Below are 12,070 nucleotides of genomic sequence, written 5' to 3'. Positions count from 1 at the left end.
GGCAGAGGTTGCAGTGAGCGAGCTGAGATTGCACCACTGCACTCCAGCTTGGGCTAGAGTGAGACTCTGTCTCAAAAAAAAAGGGAACTTAAAAATGCCCTATGTTTGAAGGGGGAAAAACATGGTTTTACAGTTTTTGACTTTCAGTTGAATTAAAAAATAGAATGGATACTCTTAAAAATTAACTTAAAAAGATCAAACAGAAAGTTGCCTCATGATACAAAACAGAAATGCAAAGAAAAGGAAGCCACTAGTGAGAAAATAAAAGGCAGAGAAGGAAGATACAGGAACTCTAGGAGTTCCAGAAGTAACAGATGAGAAAGCAGTAATCAAATAAGACAACTTCTTTGGGCATAAAAAAAAAAACTTTTAACTTTTGGACTAAGTTATACTGAGTACTAAACCTGATCGATGAACTAAGGTATTCCTCCCTCAGATATATTGTAGTGATATTTTTCACCTTCAAAGACCAAAAGAGAGCTTACATGTGGGGTGATAAAAATATTGTGGAACTAGATAGTGGTGACTGTGCTACAACATTGTGAATATAGTAAATGTCACTAACAGTAAGTTTTATGTGTATAATTAAAAAAAAGTGACCCTACAGTTAGCTGGTCCCAAAAGAAACTCCCACATCCATTAGCAGTCACTCCCCTTTCCTCCTCCATCAGCCCTGGCAACCACAGATCTGCTTTCTGCCCCTATAAATTTGCCTATTCTGAGTTTTTCATATAAATGGAATCATATGAAAGGTAGCCCTTTCTATCTGGCCTCTTTGAACATAATGTTTTTAGGGTTCATTCATATTGTAGCATTTATCAGTACTTCATTTATTTTTATGGCTCAATAACATTCCGGTGCATGAATATACCAAAATGTGTTTATCCATTTACTAATTGGGGAATGTTTGAGTTGTTTCCAAGCCAGCACATTTTATAGAGGGAAAGGAAAGCACTGATTAACTTGGAAAAATAAAAGTGCTTTCTGCCACCTGGTACCCTGGCTGTGGATCAGGTGAGCGCACAGACCAGACCAAAGCCCTATGGTTGGCACGGCCTAGGCCTCTGTCCATGGTTGCGGGGGCATCCCCGCAGCTACTGCATGCAGTGATCATTACAGCCCCAGCCCTGGGCTTAGGCAAGGGCACTGTGTTATTGTACATCACCAAGTACTTCAAGCTGAGGTGCTTCTCTAGCAGGCACTGCTCCAGGACAACTTGCTACAGGGCACAGAAATTGGTATGTTAACCAAGGCTTTTCTTGACCAAGGAAAACTCATCCCAAATGGCGTTACAACTTGGCCCTTCATGAACCAAAAAATCTCACTTAATATAGCTGGTTTTTCAAGGACACTGCCATAGGCAGAAGCCCTAGATGAGCTTAACAGATAGATACAGTGATTAACTTGTATGTGCCCTTGGAGGTCATTTAAAAAACACTTCACGGCTTGTTGTTCATCTGGCCAATGACCGAGTCTACTACATTGAATTTAACCCTCCGCAAACTGTTGACATTGCTGATCTGACTGGGAAGCCTCTCATTCAGCTTGAGGATGATAGACCAGAGACACAGTTATCAGACACAGTTACCAAGAGACTGAAGACTTATGGAGCCAGTCCTGGAACATTACCAGGAAAAAAGGGATGTTGGAAACATTCTCCAGAGCAGAAACCAACAAGATTTAACCCTATGTATATGCTTTCCTACAAACTAAAGTTCCACAAAATAAATCAGAAAGCCCCAGTTACTCCATGAGGAGAAATGATTATAACTAGTAAGATGAGCAGAACGTCCTTGTCCTTGGATTTAGAAGCTCCTTTTCCTAAGAATGTATGCATATATAGATTCTTTGAAAAATATTATTTTTACAGATTTTATTCTGGATACTAACGATTTGCCAAATGAGTCAGGTACTGATCCATCTTTTGAAATCATCTAATGTGTTTCATCCAGTTACCTTCTAGAAATCTGCAATTCAGAAATATCAGCGGTGTCTAAACTTTTAAAACATCTGTTAGAGCAAAATTAAAAGAGCAATTAGTATTTTTCTTCAGAAGAATAAGTGGTTGATAAAATTTTCGTATTTTTCTGGAAAAAGTTTTTAAAAGTTACATGTCATTTGGGAAAATATCTCATAAGTTTTTCCATGGAGATATTTCTAGCCCTGTGGAACATGGTTTTGTGAGACATCATATCTATAAAATTCCAGAAAAAAAGCAACTGGATTTACAGATCTGTTGCAAGATGCAAATTCATTGCTGCCTTTACACTAAGAAATTTTTAAGCTAGCCATATATGCTGTATTATTTTGTTGTTAAACATACCATCAGTTTACAGAATTTTCAATTTGCTGTAGTTATCAATGAGTATATGGGAATATATGCCATAAAAGACAGTGGAGTTTTACCATCACCTCTCATATTGTCCCACTTCTCCTACCAAGTCACAGTATATAAGTATGCATCCTTGTTGCCCCACTAAGAAATCTGAAATGATTCAGATTTTTAGATGGTTGCTCAGATGACACCAGCAGAGTTCTTTCCCCTTAAGATAGGGTGGCAGTGAACGCTACCAGGTATCAATTTGATCAGGAATAAAGAACTCTTTCAGGAAAGTCACTTTTCTTATCCCTGTTAATGTGTTATGTAAATTCTTTTTATGCCTATACCTGTTTGCTAATTATGTTTATTATTTATGCCAAGGGAATACTCCCAGACATGCCTGATCTATTATTTCTATTTAACTTGATGTGACCCTATTTGTCCATCTTTGTTTTAGTTGCTTGTGCTTACGGGATATTGCTAAAGAAATCTTTGCCCAGACCAGTGTCCTGGGGAAATTCCCACAGTGTTTTGTTGTAGTCAATTCCTAGTTTGAGGTCTTAGATTTCAGTCTTTAATTCATTTTGATTTGATTTTTGCATATGATGAGAGATAGGTCTAGTTTGATTCTTCTGCATAGGGATATCCAGTTTTCCTAGCACCACTTATTGAAGAGACTATCTTTTCCCCAGTGTGTATTCTTGGCACCTTTGTTGAAAATGAGTTCACTGTAGGTGTGTTGATTTGCTTCTGGATTCTGTATTCTGTTCCATTGGTCTATATGTCTGTTTTTACGCCAGTACGTGCTGTTTTGGTTACTATAGCTCTGTATTATAATTTGAAGTTGGTAATGTGATTCCTCTAGTTTCATTCTTTTTGCTTAGGGTAGCTTTGGCTCTTCTGTTTTTTTTTTTTGTGTGATTCATATAAATTTTAGGATTGTTTTTTCTACTTCTGTGAAGAATGTCATTGGTATTTTGATAGGGATTACATGGAATCTGTAGATTGCTTTGGGAATTACGGATATTTTAGCAATACTAACTCTTCCAATCCATAAATATGAAATATTTTTCCACTTTTTGGTGTCATCTTCAATTTCTTTTATCAGTGTTTTATAGTTTTCATTATAGAGATCTTTCACTTCTGTGGTTAATTCCTAATTATTTAATTATATGTGTGGCTACTGTAAATGGGATTATTTACTTTATTTCTGTTTTTTGTTTTGAAACGGAGTCTCTCTCTGTCACCCAGGCTAGAGTGCAGTGGCGTGATCTTGGCTTACTGAAATCTCCACCTCCCGAGTTCAAGCAATTCTGCCACCTCAGCCTCCTGAGTAGCTGGGACTACAGGTGCACACCACCACACCCAACTACTTTTTTTCTATTTCTAGTAGAGACGAGATTTTGCCGTGTTGGTCAGGCTGTTCTCAAACTTCTAACCTCAGGTGATCTGCCCACCTCGGCCTCCCAAAGTGCTGGGATTACAAGCATGAGCCACCACGCCCGGCCCTTTTATTTCTTTTTCTCATTGTTGTGCTGTTGGTGTATAGTAATGCTACTGATTTTTGTATGTTGATTTTGCGGCCTGCAACTTTACTGAATTTATCCATTCTAGTAGTTTTCTTGTGGAGTCTTTAGGTTTCTCCAAATATAAGATCATATTGTCTGCAAACAAGGATAATTTAAATTCTCCCTTTCCAGTTCATGATGCCCTTCCTGTCATTCTCTTGTCTTATTGCTCTAGCTAGGACTTCAGTACTATGTTGAATAACAGTGGTGAACATAAGCATCCTGGTTATGTTCCAGATTTTAGAGGACAGGCTTTCAGTTTTTCCCCTTTCAATATGATACTAGCTGTGGGTCTGTTGTTGATGGCTTTTATTATGTTGAGGTGTGTTCCTTCTATCCCCAATTTTTTTTAAGGTTTTTGTCATAGAAGGATGTTGAATTTTTCAAATGCTTTGTCAGTGTTGACTGAAATGTTTATATAGTTTTTATCCTTAATTTTGTTGATAGGCTGTATCACATTGATTGATTTGTGTGTGTTGAACCATCCTTGCATTCCATGGATTAATCCCACTTGGTCATGATGAATTATCTTTTTAACATGTTGTTGAATTTGGTTTGCTAATATTTTGTTGAGAATTTTTGTGTGAATGTTATCAGAGATACTGGTGCCTGTAGTTTTCTTTTTTTTGATGTGTCTTTGTCAGGTTTTGGTATTAGGGTAATGCTAGCCTCATCAAATGAGTTTGGAAGTATTCCCCACTCCTCTGTTTTTTTGGAATAGTTTTGGTAGGATTGGTATTCGTTCCTCTTGAAAGAAATATTTGGTAGAATTTATCAGTGAAGCCATCAGGTTCCAGGATTTTCTTTACTGGGAGACTTTTTATTATAGCTTCAATCTCATTTACTTGTTATTGATATGTTCAGGTTTTGTATTACTTCCTGGTTCAATCTTGGTAGGTTGTATGTATCTAGAAATTTGTTCATTTCTTCTAGATTTTCCAGTTTATAGACATATATTAATTGTTGCTCATAGTAACCATTAATGATCCTTTGAATTTCTGCATTATCAGTTGTGATGTCTCATTTTTCATTTCTGATTTTATTTATTTGGATCTTCTCTTTTTTTTTCTTAGTCTAACCAAAGGTTTGTCAGTTTTGTTTTAACTTTTCAAAAAACCAGCTTGTTTCATTGATCTTTTGTGTTTTTTTTCATTTCAGTTTTATTTCTTCTCTGATCTTTGTTATTTCTCCTACTGATTTTGGATTTGGTTTGCTCTTGCTTTTCTAGTTCTTTAAGATACATCATTAGATTATTCATTTAAGATTTTTCCTCTTTTTTGATGTAGGCACTTATAGCTATAAACTTCGCTCTTAGTACTGCTTTTGCTATGTCCCATATGTTTGTGGATATTATCATTATCATTTGTTTCAAGAAACTTTTCAGCTTCCTTTTTAATGTCTTTACTGACCCACTGGTGATTCAGGAGCATATTATTTAATTTCCATGTGTTTGTATAGTTTCCAAAATTCATATTGTTATTAATTTCTAGTTTCATTCCATTGTGGTCAGGGAAGATGCTTGATACTATTTAAATTTTTAAAAATATTTTAAGACTTATTTCATGACCTAGCATATGGTCTATCATTGAGAATGATCCATGTGCTAAGGAAAAGGATGTGTATTCTACAGCTCTTGGATGAAATATTCTATAAATACCTATTAGATCCATTTGGTCTATAGTGCAGATTAAGTCTGATGTTTCTTTGTTGATTTTCTGTCTGGAAGATCTCTCCAGTGCTGAAATTGGGGTGTTGAAGTCTCCCGCTATATAATGCCCTTATTTGAATGATACATGCTTTCTAAAAATGTTATAACCTGCTAAACATGTGTTATCACTAGGCTATCAGGCATACATTAGTCTTTATTAGAATAAAACAAAATTTCATAACTGTGGCTATTTGTCTTTGTTCCTTCACAAGGCCCACTCCATTCCACCTTCCTTTCTGCTGCCTTGATGTCTCACTGGCTCCTGAATGAGTGACTGTGTAATAATAAGTTGGTCTTAAAACAGTAAAAAGAAAAAAGAAAGAACATCAATATAAAAGAATTTACAGACTTTCAAAGAGAAACAGTATAGTGTATTACAAAAAATAACCATAAATTATTTCTGTCCATAAATGTACACCCTTTTGCAGTGTGACGTGGTAGCTCCTCCCATCAAGAGGTGGAGTCTGTTTTCCTTCCTTGTAATCTGTATGTGGCCACGTGACTTGCTATAGCCTGTGGGACATTAGCAAATGTGATGTTAGCAGAGGATAGAAAAATGTTTGTGCTTTGGAACTTGCTCTCTATTATTGTTGCTGGGAACTCTTCTGCTACCATGAAAAGAGAGCTAGAGACCATATGGCAGAGGTAACTATCCCAGCTGGTGTCTATAACAAGTTACTTAGAAAAGGAGAATCAGAATGGCATTAATTTTTTTCAGCAACACAAAATTAGAAGATAATATTGTGAGGTTTGCAAATGAGAGGGAGAGAAAATTGCATTTCAAGGCATCATTCATTTGGATATTGCAAGGAAACAATCACATGTATCCCTTCTGAGAAAAGTATTGGAAGAAGTACTGAAGCTAGCTAAGTGAGAGGTAAAGAGCTCAAGATAAGGATGTACTGGTTAGGTTTTATATTTGCAAGCAAATTGAACCACATTTTGCTGGTTCACACAGAAAGGGAATTTACGGAATGGCTAGTGAATAACTCATAGCATTGCCCAAAATCTCAAATCAGATTTTAAAAAGAATAAGGATTTGAACAACACAAACTTATTTAGTTAGATATCACAGAATGTTTTACCTAGTGATCAGAGAACACAGATTGTTTTCAGATACCCTTGAAGTATTTACAAGTACTGATCAGCCACAGAATAGCTGGAGTATCTAAAAAAGAGGAGACACAGGCCACATCCCCTGATTACAGTACAGTAAAACTAGAAATTAACTATGGAAGGATAGCTGTTCTCTCTCACCCCATTCTGAACAGTTGGAAATTTAACCAAAGAATTATTTAGAAAATTATTTTTTAAAGAGGTATTAAAAATAAATGTATAAGCTATATAGAAACATGGCAGTAAGCACACAATAAACTGAAATCTTTGGAATATAACCAAAGCATTTCTTAGAAGAAAATTTGTAGTCTTAAATTTTTTTCCAAATACATGTATTTATTTTTACTTTTTATTGACTTAGGTATTCTGCTCAGAGAGGTAGAGAAAAATAATTTGTAAACACCTAATAAAAGTAGAAGAAAATATTATTTAAAATATAAATTAGGCCAGGCGCAGTGGCTTACGCCTGTAATCCCAGCACTTTGGGAGGCCAAGGTGGGCAGATCACCTGAGGTCAGGAGTTGGAGAACAGCCTCTCCAACATGGTGAAACCCCATTTCTACTAAAAATAAAAAAATTAACTGGGATGGTGGCATGTGCCTGTAATCCCAGCTACATGGGAGGCTGAGGCAGGAGAATCACTTCAACTCCAGAGGTGGAGGCTGCAGAGAGTTGAGTTCGCACCACTGCATTCCAGCCTAAGTGACAGAGTGAGACTTCATCTCAAAAAGAAAAGAAGAAAAATAAAATATAAGTCAATAAAGTAGATAAATAAAACTAATAGACTGTAGATTTAGAAAAACCAAAGCTATGTATTTCAAAGAATGGTATAAAATAGCCTCAGACTTAACAAGTCTTATCAAGAAGACAAGATCAAAGAACAGCATCAAGAATTAGAACTATAGATAAGAAGGCAAAAGACAGTGACCAAAATTATCTTTTTTTTTTTTTTTTGTCAGTCTTACTGTCACCCAGGCTGGAGTGCAGTGGTGTGATCTCGTCTCACTATAGTCTCCACCTCCCAGGTTCAAGCGATTCTCTAGCCTCAGTCTCCTGAGCAGCTGGGATTATAGGCATCTACCAGGACACCCAGCTAATTTTTGTATTTTTGGTAGAAACAGGGTTTCACCATGATGGCCAGGCTGGTCTTGAACTCCCGACCTCAAGTGAGCCGCCCGCCTCAGCCTCCTAACATGCTGGGATTATAGCCATGAGCCATCGTGCTTGGCCCAAAATTGTCTTAAGAAGCATAAAACCTGGCCAGGTGCAGTGGCTCATGCCTGTAATCCCAGAAGTTTGGGAGACCGAGGCGGGTGGATCACTTGAGGTCAGGAGTTTGAGACCAGCCTGACCAACATGGTGAAACCCCGTCTCTACCAAAAATACAAAAATTAGCCAGGCGTGCTGATGGATGCCTGTAATTCCAGCTACTCAGGAGGCTGAGGCAGGAGGACCACTTGAACCTGGGAGGCAGAAGTTGCAGTGAGCTGAGTTTGTACCACTGCACTTAATCCTGGGTGACAGAGTGAGACTTCATCTCCAAAAAATAAAATAAAATATAAAACCTGAAGCCAGTAACCTCAGAAAAAATCAAAAAAGTAAAGATGTATTTCTTTTTTCTTTTTGAGACAGAGTCTCACTTTGTCGCCCAGGCTGGAGTACAGTGGCCCCATCTCAGCTCACTGCAACCTCTGCCTCCCAAGTTCAAGCAATCCTCCTGCCTCAGCCTCCTGAATAGCTGGGATTACAGGTGCATGACACCATACTCAGCTGATTTTTGTATTTTTAGTAGAGACGGCGTTTCACCATGTTGGCCAGGCTGGTCTTGAACTCCTGATCTCAGTTGATCCACCTGCCTTGGCCTCCCAAAGTGCTGGGATTACAGGCATGAGCCACCATAAAGGTGTATTTCTAATTAGTGCTCCAGGCTTTTGAAGGCTTCATGGGTTAATTCTACTGAGCTTTCAAAGAATAGATTAATGCTTATGTTATTTAAATTGTTCTAAATCTCTAGAAAGGGTAGAAAACTTGCCAACTCATTCTACTGGGGTAGGGTTACCATAATGCCAACATTGGATGAAGAAAGTGTGTGCATGTGTATACGTGTATGTGTACAAACACATATAAAACTTTAGTTTCATTTAAAAACATTAATTTATTAATCCCAAAAAAAAGTCAAGAATACGCCTCTTTTGTAGAATGGTGATATTGGGAAAGGTTATGCATGTGTGGTAACAACAGGGACATAGGAACTCTGTAATGTTTCTTCAGTTTTGCTGTAAACCTAAAACTGCTCTGAAAAAATGGAGTTTATTAATTTAAAAAATACTAATACTTTGTGACCAGCGAGGATTTACTTTTAAAATGACACACTGGTTCAATCATTTCAATGTCAAGGAATCTAGTAACATAATTTACTATGCTAACAAGCTGTAGGAGACAAATTAGTACATAAAATTATAGCAACAGATGCTGAAGGCACCTTTGTGATTTCAATACCTATTTCTGATGTTTAAATAAACAAAAATAGTAATCCTTGAAATAGGAATACTACTGGGTGAAAATATTAGAAGTATACAGATAGAGCCAACTTTTCACCATGATCATCAAGCATGTCATGGCATTGGTTAATACATTTTACAAAGGAGGTGGAAAATGCCAGCTAATCTAAGTTGGTAGCAAGCATCAGCTTTGAGAACCTTTATGGTACAAATGTGAAAACATCAAAATTCATTAAATGAAGACAATGTGAAATTAAAACATAGAAAAACAGATAATGAATTGAAAAAAGTCAACATGATTAAGGATGCCTGCTGCAAGATCACATACAAAAATAATTCATAGTTTTGTATAGAAGAGGGAGCAGACTTTTTCTGTAAAGGACCAGAAAAGTAAATATTTTAGGCTTTATGGGCCATATGTGGTCCTTATCTCTCCTCCTTTCTTTTCTGTCTTCACTTTCCCCTTTCCTCCTCCTTTTTTTTTTTAACAACCTTTCAAAAAAATGTAAAAACTATTCTTAGCTGTTGACCCTACAAAACAGGCTATGGGCTAGATTTTCCCCATGAACAGTACTTTGCAGACTTCTGATATAAAAGTGTATATCTGAATAAATTTAATGTATGCCATGTTTTTATGTAGAGCTCCTCCATGCTGCAGAAGTTGTCCCAGAGTAATCCAAAAATTCAGTGCAATTCTGATTAATATCACATCGAGATTTTGTAAAGTAGACTGTGATACACTTATTTTAAAATTTGTCTGCAAGAGGAAATGTTTAACAGTAGCCAAGAAAAGTTTGAAAAAACATTGAGGGGGGCTTCTACAGAATATAAAAACCAGTTCTTTTATAAGACAGTATAGCATTGGCACAAGAATAGACAAATCAATGAAACAGAAAAGGATCCAGATTTAGGAAATTCATTCAACTAATTTTCCTGAAGTCATGCTTCATCTTGAATGTATACTTGCTTTTTCTAAAAATGATTTTGTATTCTTTTATTTTCTTTCTGTGTTTAGGTATAAGTGTGCTAGCGGAGTGTCTAGATTGTCCTGAATTGAAAGCAACTGCAGATGACTTTATTCATCAGCATTTTACTGAAGTTTACAAAACTGATGAATTTCTTCAACTTGATGTCAAGCGAGTAACACATCTTCTCAACCAGGACACTCTGACTGTGAGAGCAGAGGATCAGGTGACTAAAGTACCTTCTTACATTTTTCTTAATAAAAATGACTTTATTGATTTCTTATAACTTATGTTTGGACACATGACAAGGGAGAGTCTATTAGGAAAGAATATTTTTACACTAAACAGTGAGTATTGCAATCTTAGATGCTTGCCAGGCTGGCTCTTTGAGAAAGAGGCCACTTCATAGAGATGAAACCATTGGGTACCATGGTAGCCAGAACATACCATCCCCAAAGATGTCCACTTCCCAATCCCCAGTATCTGGAATATATTACCTATGTGGCAGATAGGATTTTGCATATGTGACTGAGTTAAGGATTTTGAGATGAGGTTATCCAAATGGGTCCAGTGTAATCATAAAGAGCTTTACATTTGGAAGAGGGATGCAAAAAAGGGCAGCATTAAGTGGTGCAATGTGAGAAAGACTTGACTGGCCATTGCTGTCTTTGAAGGTGGAAGGAGATCATAAGCGAGGGAATGCAGGCAGCTGCTAGATGCTGGAAAAGGCAAGGAAATGGTTTCTCCTATAGAGTGTCCAGGCAGACATGTTGGTTTTAGTCCACCGAGACCCGTTTTGGACTCTGACCTGTAGAATTGTCAGATAAACTGTCAGAAGTGTAAGCTGGGTGCAGTCATGTGGGAGCTGGGTGGGGGAACACTTTATTTATTTGTTTATTTAGAGACAGAGTCTTGCTCTGTTGCTCAGGCTAGAGTGCAGTGGTGTGATCTTGGCTCACTGCAACTTCCACCTCCTGGGTTTAAGCGCTTCTCATGCCTCAGCCTCCCAAGTAGCTGGGATTGCATGCATGTGCCACTATGCCCGGCTAATTGAGATGGGGTTTCACCATATTGGCCGTACTCGTCTTGAACTTCTGACCTCAGTTGTCCCGCCCACCTTGGCTTCCCAAAGTGCTGGGATTATAGGCGTGAGCCACTGCGCCTGGCTGTGGGAATACTTTACTATGTAGACTCACTTAATCTCTATTTTCAGCCCCACATCCTTCTCTGTATTTTAAGCCACTAAGTTGATGGCAATTTGTTAATAGCAGCAACAGAAAACTAATATAGGTACTATAAGATCATATGTTTTAGGTTACTTTTGTTCTAAAAACAAAAATTTGCACTTAGCAATATAATTTTGCCCATTTGCAAGTTGACAGGTTGGACCTGGAGGGCCTCACTAGATTTACTTCTATGATCAAAATTAGTTGACTTATATGTAATATGGAAAAGGAATAACAAATGACTTTACACTGGAGAGATGTGATAAACACTACCTGCAGGTGGTCAGCATTAGCATCATCTGTGATGTCATGTTGATAATATGCACACTTGATATAATGAAAATGGCATTCAACACTCTGATTGTCCTAAAAAACTACAACCTCAGTCTATTAAGTAACACATCAGACAAACCCAGCTTGAAGGACATTCTCAACAAAATACCTGACCAGAACTCAAAACTGTCAAGGTTGTCAGAAACAAGGAAAGGCTGAAAAACTGTCACGATCTAGAAGATTCTAAGGTTTAATGACTACATATAATGTGTCCTTTATGTTATTGTGGAACAGAAAAATAACACTAGTTAAAAACTAAAGAAATCTCCCCCAAAATATGAAATTTAGTTAAATGTATCAATATTGGTTCATTAGTTGTGACAAATATACCAT

At 37.2% G+C, this 12,070-nt stretch overlaps 1 protein-coding gene and 1 pseudogene across 3 annotated transcripts in view; both read left to right on the top strand.

The window, feature by feature from the left end:
- Window positions 1-12,070, top strand: part of KLHL7 (kelch like family member 7) — a 78,220-nt gene that overhangs the window by 30,432 nt on the left and 35,718 nt on the right. For all 3 annotated transcript variants that reach the window (XM_012447793.2, XM_012447794.2, XM_012447795.2), the window contains exon 5: window positions 10,229-10,404. In XM_012447793.2, coding sequence (XP_012303216.1) covers window positions 10,229-10,404 — 176 coding nt within the window. The remainder of the gene's footprint in view (window positions 1-10,228; window positions 10,405-12,070) is intronic.
- LOC105713963 (GTP:AMP phosphotransferase AK3, mitochondrial-like) lies at window positions 1,058-1,827 on the top strand (annotated as a pseudogene).

Source organism: Aotus nancymaae, unplaced genomic scaffold (genome assembly GCF_030222135.1).
Source record: "Aotus nancymaae isolate 86718 unplaced genomic scaffold, 86718_ANA_hifiasm-v0.15.2.pri h1tg000025l, whole genome shotgun sequence".
NCBI classification, from domain to species: Eukaryota; Metazoa; Chordata; class Mammalia; order Primates; family Aotidae; genus Aotus; species Aotus nancymaae.
This window is presented reverse-complemented; position numbering and strand designations above follow the sequence as displayed.